At 36.1% G+C, this 18,550-nt stretch overlaps 2 protein-coding genes across 2 annotated transcripts; one reads left to right on the top strand and one right to left on the bottom strand.

Moving 5' to 3' along the window:
• Positions 1 to 2,084: 2,084 nt before the first annotated feature.
• On the bottom strand, positions 2,085 to 7,815 carry LOC133705839 (phospholipid-transporting ATPase 1-like). Its single transcript, XM_062131225.1, has 7 exons — positions 5,701 to 7,815; positions 5,276 to 5,585; positions 4,074 to 4,782; positions 3,862 to 3,985; positions 3,506 to 3,725; positions 2,704 to 3,162; positions 2,085 to 2,582 (listed from the first exon to the last, which is right to left on the bottom strand). The coding sequence occupies exons 1-7, from the start codon at positions 7,340 to 7,342 to the stop codon at positions 2,360 to 2,362; spliced, it is 3,687 nt and encodes a 1,228-aa protein (XP_061987209.1). The 5' UTR covers positions 7,343 to 7,815; the 3' UTR covers positions 2,085 to 2,359.
• A 5,759-nt stretch (positions 7,816 to 13,574) lies between these two features.
• On the top strand, positions 13,575 to 18,519 carry LOC133705514 (calcium-dependent protein kinase 1-like). Its single transcript, XM_062130768.1, has 7 exons — positions 13,575 to 15,214; positions 15,415 to 15,558; positions 15,688 to 15,840; positions 16,586 to 16,701; positions 16,924 to 17,091; positions 17,423 to 17,647; positions 18,107 to 18,519. The coding sequence occupies exons 1-7, from the start codon at positions 14,404 to 14,406 to the stop codon at positions 18,227 to 18,229; spliced, it is 1,740 nt and encodes a 579-aa protein (XP_061986752.1). The 5' UTR covers positions 13,575 to 14,403; the 3' UTR covers positions 18,230 to 18,519.
• Positions 18,520 to 18,550: the final 31 nt, after the last annotated feature.

The following is an 18,550-nucleotide window of genomic DNA, read 5'->3' as shown; positions in this document are numbered from 1 at the left end:
GTAAGAAACTTTCCTTCTTGTTAAGCATGGTAGATTTGAATTAGAACATGCAGTTTTATCCAAGTGAAAATGAAAATTGTCCAATCAACTGCTTATAACCAATATCAGCTTAGGAAAAAACTTTTTGATGACCATGTGTTTTTCAATGCCTCTAATCTCTGATTTTTCTGGTTTTAGGGAGTGCTTTTTTTTTAAGCTCGAGATGTAAATGTCTAGCTGTCTATCCCCCGTCATAGTCTTCTTTTGGGCTTTTGGGTTTCCTACAAATCATGCATACTTGTTATAACAAGATTAAAGGCCTATAGTAACTAGGTTGGAAAGGAAGCCTAATAATGCTTTGATTTTCTTACGTGCATGGTTTTCTGACTATTTTCTCATGATGGAAATCTGTTTACTGTTTAGTTTGTGTAGAAAATCTACTGGTTAATAGTTCCCTTGATAAATATATTAGTAGCTTCTTGTTTACCTGCCTGCATGCCCCTTTGTTTTCACTTGATTAAATACTTTATCAAGTTTATGAACTTGTGAGGCTAAAGGCAGGAGGATCATTGGAGACCGCAACTTGAATATTGAAACTTCGCATAGGTCTTTTACAAAAGCTATTACTGCTTGTGCTTTTCTCTGCATTTTTCAAATTTTGAAAGAATCCCTTGTTGATGTTGTTTTATGCTGTGTTATTTTCATCATTTCCTGCACTCTGTTTTTGTTCATTTTCTTTTGCTAAAATAAGTTGATGGGTTATAGAACTTTTCTGATTGAGTGCATTTTTTCTTTTGAGATATGGGTTTTTTTTTTCTTGGACCAATCTGGTTGTTTATCTTCGGATGAGTGTATTTTTGCTTGTTACTGGTATAAAGTGTGTATATTTTTGCACTCTATTATATGTTTTTTCGAAATGTTGTTGTGTGAATCCAGTATTTTAGAATCTTCTTGTTTTCATTCTAGGATTATCATTTTGTCTAAATAAATATATTTCTTGATTGAAAGAAGACATATGGGTTTTGGGCTGTATAGACATCTGTTGAAGCATGTCTTTATTATCTTTAGGTGGTCAGTTTTGTTTAGAAAGAGAATGTCAACGCACCATCCTATTACTGGGAAAAAGTTTTATGCAGATGAAGGCTGACTTTCCAAGTCAAAAATAGCTAATAGGAAGTCATGTTAATTTTTTTAAGGAAAGGTTTCTTTTCAATATTCTTTTGGTTATAAGAATAATAACGAAGGTATTAATATGCCACGATTCATGTTGCTTAAATGACTCAAGTGAGGTTAATATTTCTTCTTTGGCTCTTCATATTCATATTGATATTCTTACATTATGCTATTTTAACTCTAGCGATTGATTGTTAATAAATGAAAGCTCAATTTTCTGAATTTAACTTGAAATTAAAAAATCTTCTTGCTAATATATATTTTTAGTGTTAGAACTAATTTTTACCATCAAATCTGGGTTGGTTTAATCAGAACGTGCTTGAGATATTAATTTCATATGTAGAAATTTCCATCTAGTGGTTAAGTTTAATGATTATATTGAAAGCTCAAGGATATGTGAAATCTGAAATTATATATCTATCCTTTCGGTTGTTGCCCTTGCATCTTTTAATTTTCTTATGCTGCTATGATATCTTTTAACTATTCTTTTGTTCTGTTGGGATATTTGCACATGTTAATATATAGATTTATGGTTTTGCTTGGGAAATCTATCTGCATGTATTGATGCGTTGCTTATATTCAAAAAAGTCTTCGTCTTGATATATTCTTACATTATGCTATCTTTGGATCTAGTGATTAGTTGTTTCTCAACAGATGAAAACTCTACCTTCAGAATTTAACTTGAAATTGAGAAGATTTCCTGTTTTTAGTGCTTGGTTTTTACTTTTACTGTCACATTTGGGTTGATTTAATTGAGGTGTGCTTGAGATATTAATGTCATATATAGCAACCTCAATCAGGGAGGAAGAAAGTCTGAAATTACAGTGTTCTTCTGTTTGTTGCCTTCGCATCCTGATGTTATAATATCTCTTAACATCTTTTGTTATATTGGAATATTTGCAGATGTTAATAGACGAAAGAAACACATCAGATTCTTTCATGGGAAAATTCACGTACATTTATGTATTGAACTTCTTTTATCTTGTTCGAAAAAATGTTAATTTACAATAATATTTCCATGTGAAACAACATTGTGTAAATACAATACCTAAAGTATTACTGCCTCTATGTATCCTTCGGATATCAAACAATGAAAATCCAGAACTCGAGAGATAATGCTCTCAAGATGCTGAAAAGAATGTAATGATTTTTTTACGAAAACAAAAATGCATGGCGATTTACATGGAACCAAGATTACCAGTCATCATCATCTCTGAGGAGAAGATGGTTCCATGATGGGATTCATTTCTACTTCTACCGGTATGTCTCCTAGATTTCCGAACTTCTCAGCTTCTCTTGCAATCTGAATGTCATCAGGAGTGAAGTATTGATACAGTACTTTGACAACAAAACGAGGAAGGAGTGCTGCTATGATTATAATAAACAAGCACACCCAAAAAGATCCCTCCCCCATTATGTTGAAGATTGCCCTGTCAGATTACGTTCCAGGTGCAAGTGTTAGTCAGTCCATATGTAAATAGCTTTTTTGCGAACATTACTAAAGAATATATACAGGAAATATCTACATCTGTGAAAGAGAGGAGGGCATACCAGTAACCAGCAAACATGGGAAAGGCATCGAGGATCATGACACAAATGAAAGTTGCTACTATAGATCCCCAGATAACTGCGTGAAAGATCCAATTCCATCGGATAATGTCCATGGCCAAGTGCAGATTAACCAAAATAACCACTGCGAGTGTCCAAAGGTCTCCGATACTTGGCACATCGATGGTGCTCGCCCAATATGCGAAGAGAGGGACGAAAAAGACAACCACACTTTGCCACAGAGTGTCCAACATTGTTAGCCAAAACAATTTTCTGTCATACGCCTCTTGTCTTTGTCCAGCTCCATAAAGCTGAGGGTACTTTAGGAGATTCCTTCTACTTAGGTCCTTGTCAAAAATAGCAACAACAATGGTTGGCAGTGAAGTGTAAATTATAGAATACAGCATGCTGCTCCACTCATTGATTGCAGTCGTCAGAGTGAAACAAGCAAAGAGCGCATACCTGCAGAGAGTGCACAAAAGAACATTAAAAGCCATTGTTATCATGGGCTGCAGGGTAAACATCCATTTCAAAGAAGGTAAAGAAGGAAGGGAGTTTATTTAGAAATACACCTATATAAGAACAATCCACAAAGAGTTAATTAGGTATGCATTCAATGGCAGATAAGCAAAGAATTGCCTGTTTCTCCGTCGATAAGCAAAGGAGTAGTTTAGGTTTGTGCAAGGAGTTAATTTATGCCTGCTAACAATGCCCCGCAAATTTAACTAGCTAAACTAGTTGGCATATTTAGAAGAATTTTGCATGTATAAAATGATCGAAACATAATTTAACAAGTATCACTCACCAGAATAAAACGAAAACAAAGACGGCATTCCTGTAAAAATTGTAAAGTATCATGTAGCCCATACGCTGGTAGTTCCAGTGTCCATGGACTAATAAAAGTGGAACCAAGAATCTGAATTGCCCCATTGAAAAATCCGATGCCATTACAGCTTGCCGACCCTCTTGCCCACTGATGCCAACTCCCACATCAGCCATTTGGATCATTGAGACGTCATTAGCTCCTGTGAAGTTTCAGAAGATTTTTTCCAGTGTCAGCCTAAAACACCAGAGAGAGAACAGGAAAAATACATTCCTGGGCTCCTAAAGTTTGCTCTTTGGAAGCATAAGATAGCTATCTAACATAAATCAAGAGAATACCATCTCCAATGGAGAGTGTCATGTCAGTAGTCCTCTTCTTCACTAGCGCCACAATGCCAGCTTTCTGCAATGGAGCCACCCGGCAACAAAGGACCACGGAACATGTACTGGCCAATTGGAAGAGCTAAAGCCAAGGAGAAGTAAGCTACATCAGCAAACAACAGCTTTGATATGAAATAGAGAAAGATAAAGGATAATTTGTAAGCAATTACCTGGGCTTCAAGTTCACTGTCAAGTATATAGACAAGGCTCGAACCATCGATAATCAAGGCCACAGGGCTTCTAGCAGCTTCAGAACTTGTTCCAGTGTCATCTGATGTTTCAGACACGGTCCCGAGCTTCTTAGACATGACCAAGGCATCTTCTAAACATTTCCGACATGACTGCCTAGAGTTGCTATTAATTATAATCTGGGTCATTTTGTTTGTTAGGAGCTTTGAGGAGTAGCCAATTGAAATGGCAGTTTCTTGCTTGTCCCCAGTCAAAACCCATACTTTAATTCCTGCTGCCCTCAAAGATTCTATGGCTTCTGGCACCCCTTTCTGCAGTTTATCTTCAATGGCTGATGCACCCAGTATTGTGAGACTCTTTTCAGCATTGCCAGCAACCTTACGAAGCAAAGCAGCCCTGCCAACTACAGCTGTGCTAGCTGCCTCAAAAGAGAAGTGCCACTCCTCAAACTCTGGCTCACTTAAGTCACGCATCCCGATAACGAGTGTTCTCAAACCCAGTGAGGAGTAAGCGTGGAGATGACCTTTGGTTGTCTGTAGCACATTCTTGTTCAAGGATCTATCTATCACACTAAGCATGGATGAATCGGCACCTTTTACAAAGACTCTCACAGTACTGTCAGGGCACCCCAGTATAACTGACATCCTCTTCCGGTCACTATCAAACTCATGCAAGCCAAAAACATTGAACCTGCACGGTCATGTGGGAAATAGTAAGAACCAGCTTTTCAGGAAGAAAACTCAAACTGACAACAACAGTCAGTGGAACAAGTAACCAACTGTAGCAGCTCCAAGCAGTGCCATCACTATTCCGATCACTTCATCGATCCATTATGATTCAAAAATAATCCACAGTTGAGATAAAACATGGAACGTGGTCACCTATATCTCAGAAAACAACCCTTTATGGAAGGGATTTTAAAAAATAAAAAATTTTCATCCAAATGAGTAAAAACCTTTTAATCCTCCTCCAGCAAAAGGCTGAATGTAGCAGTATACTCTAAAATGGGTAAACATATCACTTCATTCACGTCTTTCAAATGCTTTGTAATGTAACGATGTACAACTTAGTTGCAGCAGTACTTATCAATGAAGTGGTTGTAGAATAATGACAGTAACAATACAAAGTATGGCAAAGAAATGGGGGGGAAAAAGGAGAGAGAGAAACAACGGAAAATTTGTACCTTTGCCTTTCTCCGTGAATATCAATAACTATATGGCCAGAAGTCCGTTCTACAAGCATAAAGCCATACGCTGCAGCAGCATAAGCCAGTGCCTGTTCATCTGGAGACTCCCCTTGGTAATCCATCAACTTCATGGTAGGATCAGACTTGTCCTCGACAATAAGAGGTACAATTGTGTTGCAAGCTGCCAATGCAAGGAAGAAATCATGGACATGTTTGACTTCTTCTGTATCCCTTTCACTTCTTGATAATTCTAAAAGCTGAGGATCAACCTTCACGGTCATCTTCGGCCTCACAACCTTCCCATCCACTGATAACAAAACAAGGCACGCAAAGAACATACAAAAAAGAGAGAGTTAGTTTTTGTAGAACAAATCGATAATTTCAGACTTGAAAATACATGGTTAATAACAAAGATTGACTACCTTTGACAGAATACCTAGCTTGCTGATTTTGTGTGTTGGCCTTCCCATCACTGTAATCTACTCCCCATACGCTTGCACATTGAAATTCCATCTTGTTCTCAGTGAGCGTACCCGTTTTATCAGAGAAAACATACTTTATCTGACCTAAATCCTCATTTATATTCAACGCCCGGCATTGAAATCTTGAATTTGAAGCCTCGTCGTACATTTGCGTATCTCGAACCATGAAGTAAGCCTGGCCAACCCGGACAAGCTCCATAGAAATGTACAAAGAAATAGGGATCATGATCTGGAACACGATAACTGACATGAGGAACGTAAAAACTATCTCTGCCACCCATCCATAATACTTATAGTTCTTTGGGTCTGCCTCGTTGAAACTTTTTCTTCTATAAAAGGGTATAGTGTCTAACTCATCACGGTGGCGCCTTAACCACACAGCAGCAGAGATGGAGACGACGGAACATAAAGCAATAAGAAACACAGAGAGTACAATGATCTCTGAATTCATACGTGTCTCAAGCCAGCTCCTTTTTGATGGGGCTCCCGAGTTGTTAAGCATTGCCTTGGTCTCACGGCCACAATACACTGCCACTCCAATTGCCCAAGAGGTATTTTTGAGCTCACAGCCACGAAGAATAATATTGGAGGGCCCAAGTGACAGTCGTTTCCCATCAATGTCCATGTTTGCCTGAAATCCATAGATGTTTCTATTGGGTTTCTCACACTTGATCAACCCACTAATCTTTTCCTTTTCAGGAATCTTTGAAAGGGTCTCTTGCTTTGCATACCTGGTCTTCAAATTCGACTCTCCGTCCAAATTTATAGTCTGCACATAGGCCACCCCAGTTGAATCACTAGTGGAGAGCAGCACCATATCACAAGGAAGAGTGTCATTTGCCTGAATCTTGATTATCTCACCAACCTGAATGTCCTTCCATTTCTTTTTTTGAAACTGATCATTGACCAAAACCCATGCCAATCTACTGTTTTCAATTCTATCTGACATATGCCTTCTCCAATCTTCAAAAGCATCTTTAACTGCTGTAACTAGCAGCACAAAGGCGAGTGGCAAAATGGAAGCTGTCCTGCCGAAAACTGCGAGCTGGGGGAGCTGATTGAGCACAGCAATAATAAGGAAGTATACATATGCAACTCTATGAAACTGCTCGAACAAATTTCGAGGTATGAACGAAATGAGAGAATATTTCGCAGTGTGAACTGAGTTCCCAGTAAACTCAAACCTCTCATTTGACTTTGCAGGGTCATTTAAGTAAACCAGCCTAGCATCTTCATCGCTAATTTCTTTCTGGGATGCACTAAACACCTCGGAATCACCTCGTCTAGACCCCAGCCTCACAGGTTTTGATCCTAGATCACGAAAACTCCCTGCTCCAATTGAATTCCCACGTGAAGCCCTTGATGGATTTGAAGAAAGACTTCTTCTTGATGCAGATTTAAGAGAAATCTCATTACTTGATGAACTTTCAGTTGGGTTTTGAGAGTCCATCCCGGAAACCAATCTGGGATTATCAAGGTTGACTTTTACTTCGCTGTTAGATGAAACAGGTAAGCTAGGCAAATCCTGAGTAATATTTGGGGTTCTTGGTGATGGGATCAGTAAAGCCCTCTCTGCGGCCATGATCTAGAGCTAAAATAACCCTCCACCAGCATAAGACTTGATTCTAACCTCTCTCGGTAAAAAATCACAACAGCAGCGGCAGCAAAGATTTGACTTTTAATCAAAGCCCGGAAACTAAAAACAGCTTAAGCTACAAAAAGACTCACTCTTTCTCTACAGGATGAACAAAAAGGAAAAAAAACAAAATTCAACAGACAGGCACAGAGCAAAGTCACCTGTACTGTGATGGAGCTCCCTTTTACACTTTGAAACAACTAGCACTTACTTCTCGTGCAAAACTACAGCAAAACCAACGACAAGTAGAGGGAGAGAAAGAGAGGGGGGGTGGGTGGGGGCGGGGGGGGCTTAAAAATTATTGTAGCAAGTTTGAGCTGGTGCAGAAGTAATAGAGGTCGAAGAAGCGTGTTTAACGAACACAGAGACTTGTCCAAAGTCAGAGGCATTGTTGAGGAGACGACGGGGTTTGCAAGGAATGAGGAAGTAGTCAGCAATGGAAGGCGACAGGTAAGAGTTTTTTTTTATATAAAAAAAATGTGCGTGCCTATTAGATTAAGAAAATAGGAACATCAAAATCAAAATGTAGAGAGAGTTTTAGAGTTTGATAGTATTAGAGTTTGTTTTCGTGGAAGTAGTTGTTCTTAAATTAATTTTTATTTAAATAAGTATTAAAATAATAGTTTTTCTACATTGATATTAAAAATAAAAAATATTTTTTAAATTAAAAAACACCCTACATCATATTATTACCTACACGTTAAACCATGGTTTTTTTTTCTAAGTGTTGTATTAAAAAAAATGATTGATTTTTAGTTTAAGAATTAATGGTGGATTTAATCTAAAATAAAAAGTTATAAGATAATTTAACTCAAACTTGTAAATGAAGTGATTATGTAATATTTTGTACCTATTAAAAAGCTAAGCGGGCATTAATTAAGCATTATCTGAATAAACTTTATGATAAAAGGTAATCAAAACCAAATACTTGAATCAAAATCAAAGATACTGATCAAATAATTATTATTATTTTAGTGATAATGTTCTCGAGTGTTTATAATAAATTCTAAATTAAAAAAATAAATAAAAATGAAACGTGTGAGTTGATTAGAAGCTTTAAATGATTCTTGACATTTACTCCGAGGCAAAAATATCAACAACTTGTAAGGACAACGCAAACCCTACAAATAGTAGGGTGAGATTTCCTATAGTGTTCTTGCAGTTGTTGGCTTTTGATTGTTCCAAGATCTTTTTGAAACCAAAGCACGGCAAGCTCAAGGCTCAAGCTGTTAGGAGGATCAGCCTCTACAATTCATTTCTTCATCTGCTAGAATTGTTTTGTTTTACTGCAACAATAACAGGGGTTTGTTCATGTGTTTTAAAAATATTTTCAAATTAATATTTTTTATATATTTTTAAATTATTTTAATATATTTTTAAATAAAAAACACTTTAACATATTCTTAAACACCTCTCTAAATAGCTTGCCTGGATTATAATGAAAAAATAACTAAGAATTTTTTATTTTTATGGTTTCACATGTTTTTAAAAAATATACTGATACAAAAAAATCAAGAAAACATATAATTTGAATTGAAAAATATTTCTACGAATTCAGATTGCAGTTTGTTGCCCAGCAGGCACAGAATAAAGATGCTGATGATTTTCTCAATGCTTTGTGTGTGAACTTTGTGTGGAAAAAGGCATGTCAAGCGTGAATAAATTCCTTGTAGTCTAAGTAATCCCTCCTTTTCTTTTCTTTTCTTTTTTTTTTTTTCAGATTGGAATATTGTTGTGTATATCCAAGTAGTACGTTCCTGGGAGGAGGGCAAATATCAAGTGAAAAAAACCCGTGCACGTCACCGTTTTAGAAATTAAAACCAACTAACACATTACTATTTTGGATTTACCTAAGAACCAACCGGGTTAGAATGCTGAACAGACTAACCTAAATTAATTTTTCTCAAAAAATATTGTTTTGAGATTTTAAAAACAAACTAAAATAATATCATTTTTAATTAACACTTAATTTAATTTAAAACATGATACTTACCGGGCCAGCCTATTAATTTCAACAACACAGGTTTAATCACGACTCATGATAATCAGAATGATTTTTGCGTAGATTAAATAAATTATAAACTTGCTTGTCTTGGAAATAATTGAAAGAAGAAAGCCACTCGTTGCGTTTTTAAAAAATTTAATTTTTTTTTAAAAAAAATTAATATAATTTATATGTTTTGAATCGTTTTGATATATTAATATAAAAATAATTTTTAAAAAATAAAAAAATATCATTAACATATATTTTGGCACGAAAAATTATTTAAAAACATTCACAACCGCACTATAAAGCTGTGCACGACTGTGATGACTGCTTGTACATGGCTCCATCAAAGGACGGGGGGGTATATAAATAAACAAGAGAAGGAAAAGTCTTCATTCTAGATAGAAATAGAACATGGTTTGTGTTTCTAGAAGGTCTGCTGGTGAGCCGGCGTGGAGATATTCGATGAATAATAATGAAAGGGTTTGTATTCATTTGACTAGCCATCTTCAATTCAAACATCCATCTGTCTTCGATTCGATCTTATTTTTGTTTCCCTCTTTGAAGACCTGAGACCGGAGACAGAGAGCAATTTCTCTGAAGTCTCTTTGATTCCTAACAAGACACGGTGGTTTCGGTTTTTATATGATTTTTTATCCCCTCGAGTTTCAAAAATTGTCAGTTAAATTGGTTGCAAGACTCCGGGATCGACCAAGCACGAATGGCCTTGTAAATCAAAGTTGTTGAAGGATGGAATTGATGTAAAATTTTGTTCAGGGGCAAACTCGACATTGCTCGGTAATTCGATGTATTTTTTAAAAAAAGATTTGCCCTTCTTTATTTAATTATCTTGCTTTCATAATTGTTTCAAGTCCAATCCAACAACTATACAAGGCCACACTGCTTTTCTTTAATTGCTGACAGGCTTCTGTTCTTTATTGCTTTTTTAAATTGCTGTTGATTTGGTTTAAATCAAACCAGATCTGATCGCTAATTACAATTTAGTAATTTACAACGCAGCCGCTGCCCCCCTCAGCTTCTTCCGCGTTGTAACCCGCGTTTCGGTTACATTTTGGGTATGTTTGGCTTAGCGTTTCAATTTTTTAAATTAAGTACGGTTTGTATTTTTTAAATTGTTTTAATGTGCTGATGTTAAATATAATTTTTAAAATATAAAAAAAAATATTAATATATATTTCAGCATGAAAAGCTATTTAAAAAGCAACCGCTACGACACTTATTGATGGTAACTCCTTTTATGTTGAAAAACGTATTAAAATCCTAATTTCCTCGAAAGAAAAATTATTAAGTCCCAATTCCCTCACCACTCAGGCTTAACGCCAGGTCATAAGATTCCGAGGGATATAATTGGTGCATGGCTTGTTAATTTATTTGGGATTCAATTTATTCTGATAAGATTCTTACATTGTTAATTTATTTTGTATTTAAAATTATTTTTTATAATTTCTTATTATTTTGATATACTAATAAAAAAATAATTTAAAAAAATAAAAATATACATTATTTTAATATATTTTCATATAAAAATATTTTAAAACCAATTATTATTATTATTATTATTATTTAAAAAAAAAAAGGAGGAAGATCTTCTGGAAGAGAGAAACTTCTCCCTCCAACCCAATTCAATCTGGGCCCCTTTCATATTTATTTGCCGTGTCCCCCACTTGCGGGGAGGATTTCAAATTGTCAAATAACTATCTTGGAGCGTTCTGACAAAAAAAAAAAAAAAAACAATCAAACCAAAAACATCAAATCCAATGGATGGGGGTGAGCGAGAGGTTTGACCTGACCGCAAGCCAATAACATGTTTTCATTCTTTTTTCTGCCTGTTTCCAATGTTTGACGTAAAGTGGTGTTAAAATATAAGTTACTCTTATATAAGCTACGTTTCGTTTGAACTCAATGGGCCTAGTCTCAAAGAAGTAATGAACACGGACTGGGCTGAGTTTCATAATGGGCCGAGTACCATCTCCATCTGGCCCATAATTTAACCCACAGTCCACATTCATACCCTATGAGATCCCTGACATCTGGCATCAAAACCACCTTGTTGATCTGGCTGTATTTTAAATTAAACTAATTATAAGTTAACTCGGATAAATTTAGTTAACTTGGTGGTCAGTTCAAGCCCTTATTAAAAACTAATTTTTTTTTATATAAAAAATACCCGACATGTATGGTTCTTTCTCAATTATCCCACTATTAAGCACGGTCCATAAATTACTAACATGCGATTAAAAGAAGAAGAAGAAACTTAATAACAAGAACATGTAATAAATTAAAAAACACTAGCCATACCATAAAAAAATATTTACTTTCAAGAGTTTTCGTGCTAGTTGCTTGAATCTTGATTCTATTTGTTGATATATTTTTCCATAATTAAGCTACTCACTAGCTAACCACAATCACATTGGAAAAAATGAGAATATATTGAGTTATAATTGTAAATTCGCATATCACCTAACTCCCTTAAAATGGCCAGCTATAGCTATCATGTATGGTTGACTGCAGGCTCCCAAGAACAAAAATTAGCATTATCAAACCAGCCCCGGCCAACATGCTGCAACCCTCGACCAAGCTACCAAACCAAACGTTCTGCTCTCTGCCATTGCCTTCGACGACTGGCAATAACCAGAGCACTAGTTTGTATAGGAGCAATAGCATGATTGGGAGAAGGAATTTCACCTGCCCTGAAAAACTAATCAAGGGGGGCTGCAGATTGTTGTACCATGGCATAAAAACCATGGCTAGGAATACTGCAAGAAGGACTATAGCTAGACATGCCTCGTATTCAAGGCTACATAACCACTCTTGGATGTTGGAGATTTTGCTTCTACCATGATCTTCTGCCATTGAAAAAACTGGTTTGCCTGAGAAAGAAACGTAGCCCCCAGCAAGCTTGAATTCTTGCAAGAGATTAGGTTTGGTGATTGAAGGATATATACGCTAGTACTGCGCTATTGTGTTAATGGAATGGACAATGCTCGATATGGGAACTCGTGTACCTTGCAAGCCAAGTTTCCTATTCTGTTAAAAAGAGGGGGGGGGGGGGATAGAAAAGGAAAACCTAATTCAACACGTGATTCTGTGCATGGGAATTATTACCAAAAGCAAAATAAGGTTTTTTGTTTTACTTGCAATTTAAGGTTACAAAATTGGGTCCTGAAATAAGCACAGCATCAAAAGAAACACGAGCCTACGCCGGCGTACAAGATCGTAGCTCAACCCAGGCCTAAGCTCGAAGAAACTCCAAAATGGCTAAACCTGTCTGCTTGGAATCGAACTAAATCCTGGTTGACAAAAAACACAACAGCATATTCTAAGCCATAAATATAGGAATTCCATCCGAGGAAGAGGTGTTAGCTTCGATTGGTGGGTCATAAAGAAAGATCACAAATACCAGCTCTAAAATTTAAAACTAGAATTTCAAGAAATGTAGATTATATTTCTTAGCCGGTATAAAAATGTTCTTATCATGTTTTTCATGAATCTGGATTTGATTTTTTCATTCTTCATCTATCTAATATTTTCTACCAAGTCAGTCCATGAAATAAATACCTTTATGAGAATGCAAAACATTATGAATCTAATAGTGATGGATGATATCATAATGGTTATTTAAAAAAAAATTGTTTAAAAATATATTAAAATAATATTATTAATTTTTTTAAAAAAATTATCTCTAAAACTAGTACATCAAAATAATTTTAAAATATCAAGAAAAAACTAATTTAAAGCTAAAAAAAATAGAATTTTAAAGAAATGCTGGTAGGGGAAAAAACAAAAAAGCTTCTAAACATGATTAATTATTTTTAGAGCCGGCTAAAAATTCTATAGGATTAATATTCGGCGTCTTATGGTTTTTTTATATTTTTTAAAATTTTTTAATATTAGCTTGTCAAGATTATTAAAAAAATTAATTTAATAATTAAAAAAAAAACACTTTAAAATGGTTTGAAACACAGATAGAAACACCCCGATCAAAACTGAAGTTAACGTGGGACCCAACAAACCGTAGTTGAAAAAACAATCAACCGCAAAGGTCGGGATTGGAAAATCCGCCACCAACACTACACGTTTTTAGCCGATGGTTCAAACCTCTAACACAACTCAACAGTACACACATACCTGTCTGCTTATTTTATTATGCAATTAGCAAAATTTATCCATAAAGAAAAGGGCAAGCCTATGCACGTACCAACACACGCCATAAGAAACTGAGAAAAGACATTCATAACCCACCAAAAACCAAGTCGCCCCCCCCCCCTCTTTCTTCTTTAATTTGCAGCGAACAGACCTGGTAAACCAATTGACATGCTTTAACTTTGATCAAGATCTTGACTTTCTGTTTTTCTACCCAATTTGTTTTCAAGGGCAGGGCTTGTTTTGTTTATTTGTTACTGTTTTTTGGATCGTTGAATCTTGAGTTTTTCTTTGTTAGTCATTATTCCTCGATCTATTAAGTTGGTGTTTTTGTTTGCTGTTGTACTAATAGTGGATTTAGTCACTGATCAAGAAGGTTTGACTGTTTTGGGATTCTTTATTTGTTGTATTTTGCTGAAAAACTCTGGTATTTGCTGTGATTTGTCGACTAAAGGTCAATCGTTTTGTATTTGCAATTCGACAAATGTTTTAGAAAAGCAGATAATTTCAAGAATTTTTGTGATAGTTGGTTGACTTTTGATTCTATTTGCTGATATTTTTCCATAAGCTGATGGTGTTCGAGTTTTCATAGTGATCATATTGTTAGTAATTTGAAGTTCAAATGTTTTTGTTTTAGAAAAGCAGATAATTTCAAGAATTTTTGTGATAGTTGGTTGACTTTTGATTCTATTTGCTGATATTTTTCCATAAGCTGATGGTGTTCGAGTTTTCATAGTGATCATATTGTTAGTAATTTGAAGTTCAAATCAGTTGTGCTGTGTTGGTAGAGTCCGTAGGACTAGATCTTGATGTTGAGATTAGTGGGGGTGGTTAGAAGTGATTGAGTGCTGGATAGATGGGTAATACTTGTGTAGGACCGAGCATTTCCAAGAATGGTTTTTTCCAATCTGTATCCGCTGCAATGTGGCGGACTCGATCGCCAGATGATTCAATGTCTCAGACTAATGGAGAGTCTGTCCATGAACTTGAGGCAGTATCTAGAGAATCTGAACCGCCTTTGCCAGTTCAGAGCAAACCCCCGGAACAGATGACCATCCCAAAACCCGAAGCACCAGAGAAATCGGAAAAATCAGATGAGCCTGCAAAGCCTAAGAAGCCCCCTCAAGTGAAAAGGGTGTCTAGTGCTGGGCTTAGAACTGAATCTGTTTTAAAAACTAAAGCTGGTAATCTGAAAGAGTTCTTTAGTTTGGGAAAGAAACTAGGACAAGGTCAATTTGGGACAACATTTCTATGCGTGGAGAAAGCGACAAAGAAAGAATTTGCATGCAAATCGATTGCTAAGAGGAAGTTGTTAACTGATGAGGATGTTGAGGATGTAAGAAGGGAAATCTCGATAATGCACCATTTGGCTGGCCACCCAAATGTTATATCTATTAAAGGGGCTTATGAGGATGCTGTGGCAGTTCATGTTGTTATGGAGATATGTGCTGGTGGTGAGCTCTTTGATAGGATTATTAAGCGCGGGCATTATACCGAAAGAAAGGCAGCTGAGCTTACTCGAACTATAGTTGGAGTGGTTGAAGCTTGTCATTCACTGGGTGTGATGCATCGAGACCTTAAACCTGAGAATTTTCTGTTTGTTAACCAAAAAGAGGACTCACTTCTAAAAACAATTGACTTCGGTTTGTCAATATTCTTCAAGCCAGGTATGTTCTTATCCTTGTACTTTCAGCATCTACTGGAATTGATCTTGTGTTATTTTCATTACCATTTTTTTTATTTGACAACTTGCTTCTCAATTCTATAATCATATGTTTCCTCGGACAAATATACTGCAAGACCTTGTGTAAGAAGCCATAAATTTGCCTTAAAGATTCTACTTGAAAATTGACGGTTCTCTTCCCAGGAGAGAGATTTCACGATGTGGTTGGGAGTCCGTACTATGTTGCTCCTGAGGTTCTGAAAAAGCGTTATGGTCCTGAAGCAGATGTTTGGAGTGCCGGAGTCATCATTTACATTTTGTTAAGTGGAGTTCCTCCCTTTTGGGCTGGTGAGAACTTTGTCATTTACTAGCTTCCTAAATTTAGTTGTTTCTGCAGTTTGTCTAAATGTGATCCAAATTTAACTTAATAGAATTTCCACCCTCTCTTGTTTCATCTTGCTTGTCACGGTTATCCAGAGACCGAGCAGGAGATATTTGAACAGGTCCTGCATGGTGATCTTGACTTTTCATCAGACCCTTGGCCTAGTATCTCTGAAAGTGCCAAGGATTTAGTGAGGAGAATGCTTGTTCGAGACCCCAGAAGGCGTTTAACGGCACATGAAGTTCTGTGTGAGTCTTGATTAGTCCTTTTTTCTTATCTCTTGATTTACGGGTAGTTACATTGGATTATTGCCTGAATAAAAACAGAAATGAAATGCTCAAGACTGACAAATTAACCCTATGAGAAATTGGTTTTTCTGAGTTTCAATGCATGGCATGTCAGACTATTACTATATCATGCCAAATGGCAGTCTCTTTACGTGGGTTTCTTATCTTTTGAATGAAGGGTAAACATGTGTTCAGAATGGTTGTACATGATCTTTAAATCCTCGACAGGACTTGTATTGATGTGATCAAAGTGTTTTTTACTCGGAAATACATTAAAATAATTTTTTTATTATTTTTTAAAAATTATTTTTGACATTGGCACATTAAAACGACCTAAAAACATAAAAAAATAATTTTAAGCAAAAAATAAATAAATAAATTTTCATGAAACGCCTTTTGGAACACAATTCCAAACGGTGCCAGAGTCATTCAGCCACATCTCCCCATGTTATCTGCAGTGTTGATAGATTCTTATAATCAAGCAAAAGTGTTAGAGACAGAAAAAAGAACAGAGCGCCTTATTTTAAAAAATAACAACTGAACCTCTTGCTTTTTTCCAGACTTCTTTGGAAAGCTCAGGTTGGGTGGTTTTTCTGTTTCTCTTTCATTTCATGTTAGAAAATCTTAATATGAAATCAAGACCTCCTTATTTTTTATCCAGTAGGATTCCTTTTCATCTCTGATGTGTGGGTCATACTTCTTGCAGGCCATCCTTGGGTGCAAGAAGATGGTGTAGCTCCTGACAAGCCTCTGGATTCAGCTGTATTGAGTCGTCTGAAGCAATTTTCTGCTATGAATAAGCTAAAGAAAATGGCTCTTAGAGTAAGTCTCAGGCTCGAGAATGGGTCTTGGAGTAAGTCTCCACATGTGCAAGACATGATGTTGTAATGAACCTTGAAGCATTCGAATATTATATATTCTGGAAATGCTTAGAATCTGGAATTAAAATAACTGTATTCAGATGTCGCATCATTTAAGTGCAGGAATTTAAAGTAGAAGTTTCTGAAGATGTAGAATGATGGATTTGTCTTTTTCCTCTTGCAGATCATTGCAGAGACCCTATCTGAAGAAGAAATAGCTGGCCTAAAGGAGATGTTCAAGATGATAGACTCTGATGGCAGTGGTCAAATCACTTTTGAAGAACTCAAGGCTGGATTGAAAAGAGTTGGAGCTAATCTTAAGGAATCTGAAATTTATGATCTGATGCAAGCAGTGAGTATCATAGGAAGTCCTGATTCCATCTTTAATCTAGGAAAGCAACTATATTGTATTGACAAGAAATGAACATGTAGGGGGGATATTCTAAATGTGAACTCAATGTATTTCATGAAAATAACTGTTAACTTTTATACTGCCAGCCCAGCAAAAGGTATTGCTGTGACTTATTTCATTCCTTCCGAGTGATTTAGGTCTAGATGTGGGGTACTTCATTGCTTGAAGAAGAGTTAGATTATGATCGCAAATTTCACAAAAATCTAAAGTATGGGAGATACTTTTATGTCTAAAAACCTTCTTTAATTTATTGCATACTCTTAAATTGCAGGCTGATGTAGACAATAGTGGCACAATTGATTATGGAGAGTTCATTGCTGCCACGCTTCATCTAAACAAAATTGAGAGACAGGATCATCTATTTGCAGCTTTCTCATACTTTGATAAGGATGGAAGTGGCTACATTACTCCCGATGAGCTTCAGCAAGCTTGTGAGGAGTTTGGAATAGAGGATGTTCGCTTGGAAGAAATGATCAAAGAAGTTGATCAGGACAATGTAAGTGATATGTTTATCATTTTTTTTCCTTTTTCTTTTGAAGATTTCATTTTAATTGAACCAGTGATGGGAAGAGGTTTTGACAAGAATAGAGATGGGAAGGGATGAATGGTCTACTTGGTGACCTTTGAAGAAGATACGTTCAAACGCAATATATAGTAGATGATGATGATTTGATTTGCAGAGGCATTACTGATCCTATAGAAACTTTATCTGGATGCAAATTAGTCCACTAATATCTTCAATCAAGAATATGAAATTTATCCGTCTTGGTTTTCTTTCATGGTTTTTGAGAGACATTTGGCAGAGTGGATATGCTATTTGGATTCTGTGTTGAAAATGCTTCTGCAATGCATCTTATACTGTATATATGTTGCTCGTGAACGAATTCTTTTCTGTCTTTGCAAAACTGCGTTGCATGCTGAGCTTGTAGTCATTGATTGTTTATAAATTTTGCAGGATGGACGCATAGATTACAACGAATTTGTAGCCATGATGCAAAAGGGAAATGTAGCAGGTCCAGCAAGGAAGGGCCTGGAGCGTAGTTTCAGCATTAATTTTAGAGAAGCTCTCAAACTTTAGTTGCATAGGCAATGGCGAGGTTCGGTTTAATTCTCTCTTCTTTTTTTGAGGGACTACGGTGTATAGTAAAGAGCATGGCTGCTCCACTATGAGAAGCAAGCAGGCCTTCTGTTTACATGGCAGTGTTTATTTGGGTTTTCCATTTCGATTGGAATCTACCTTGCAATCTTTGTAATAGTTTTGAGGTGGAAAGAGAACTTGTATGCTCCTTTTGTTACTTCTTCAGAACCCAAATATGGTGGCAGAACATTTTGATGTCCTTAGAAATGCATTATTTTTTCTGGGTTTTAGCATCCTTGCCATATTTCCCTCTAGTTTTCC

This window comes from Populus nigra, chromosome 10 (genome assembly GCF_951802175.1).
Source record: "Populus nigra chromosome 10, ddPopNigr1.1, whole genome shotgun sequence".
Classification (NCBI taxonomy): domain Eukaryota; kingdom Viridiplantae; phylum Streptophyta; class Magnoliopsida; order Malpighiales; family Salicaceae; genus Populus; species Populus nigra.
This window is presented reverse-complemented; position numbering and strand designations above follow the sequence as displayed.

Coding starts and splice junctions, on each gene's coding strand:
- LOC133705514 (XM_062130768.1), top strand. CDS start 14,404: ATGGGTAATACTTGTGTAGGACCGAGCATTTCCAAGAATGGTTTTTTC. Junction 15,215..15,414: donor GTCAATATTCTTCAAGCCAG/GTATGTTCTTAT, acceptor TTCTCTTCCCAG/GAGAGAGATTTCACGATGTG. Junction 17,092..17,422: donor TTTATGATCTGATGCAAGCA/GTGAGTATCATA, acceptor CTTAAATTGCAG/GCTGATGTAGACAATAGTGG.
- LOC133705839 (XM_062131225.1), bottom strand. CDS start 7,342: ATGGCCGCAGAGAGGGCTTTACTGATCCCATCACCAAGAACCCCAAAT. Junction 5,586..5,700: donor AGCTAGGTATTCTGTCAAAG/GTAGTCAATCTT, acceptor TTTTGTTATCAG/TGGATGGGAAGGTTGTGAGG. Junction 4,783..5,275: donor ATTCACGGAGAAAGGCAAAG/GTACAAATTTTC, acceptor ATGACCGTGCAG/GTTCAATGTTTTTGGCTTGC.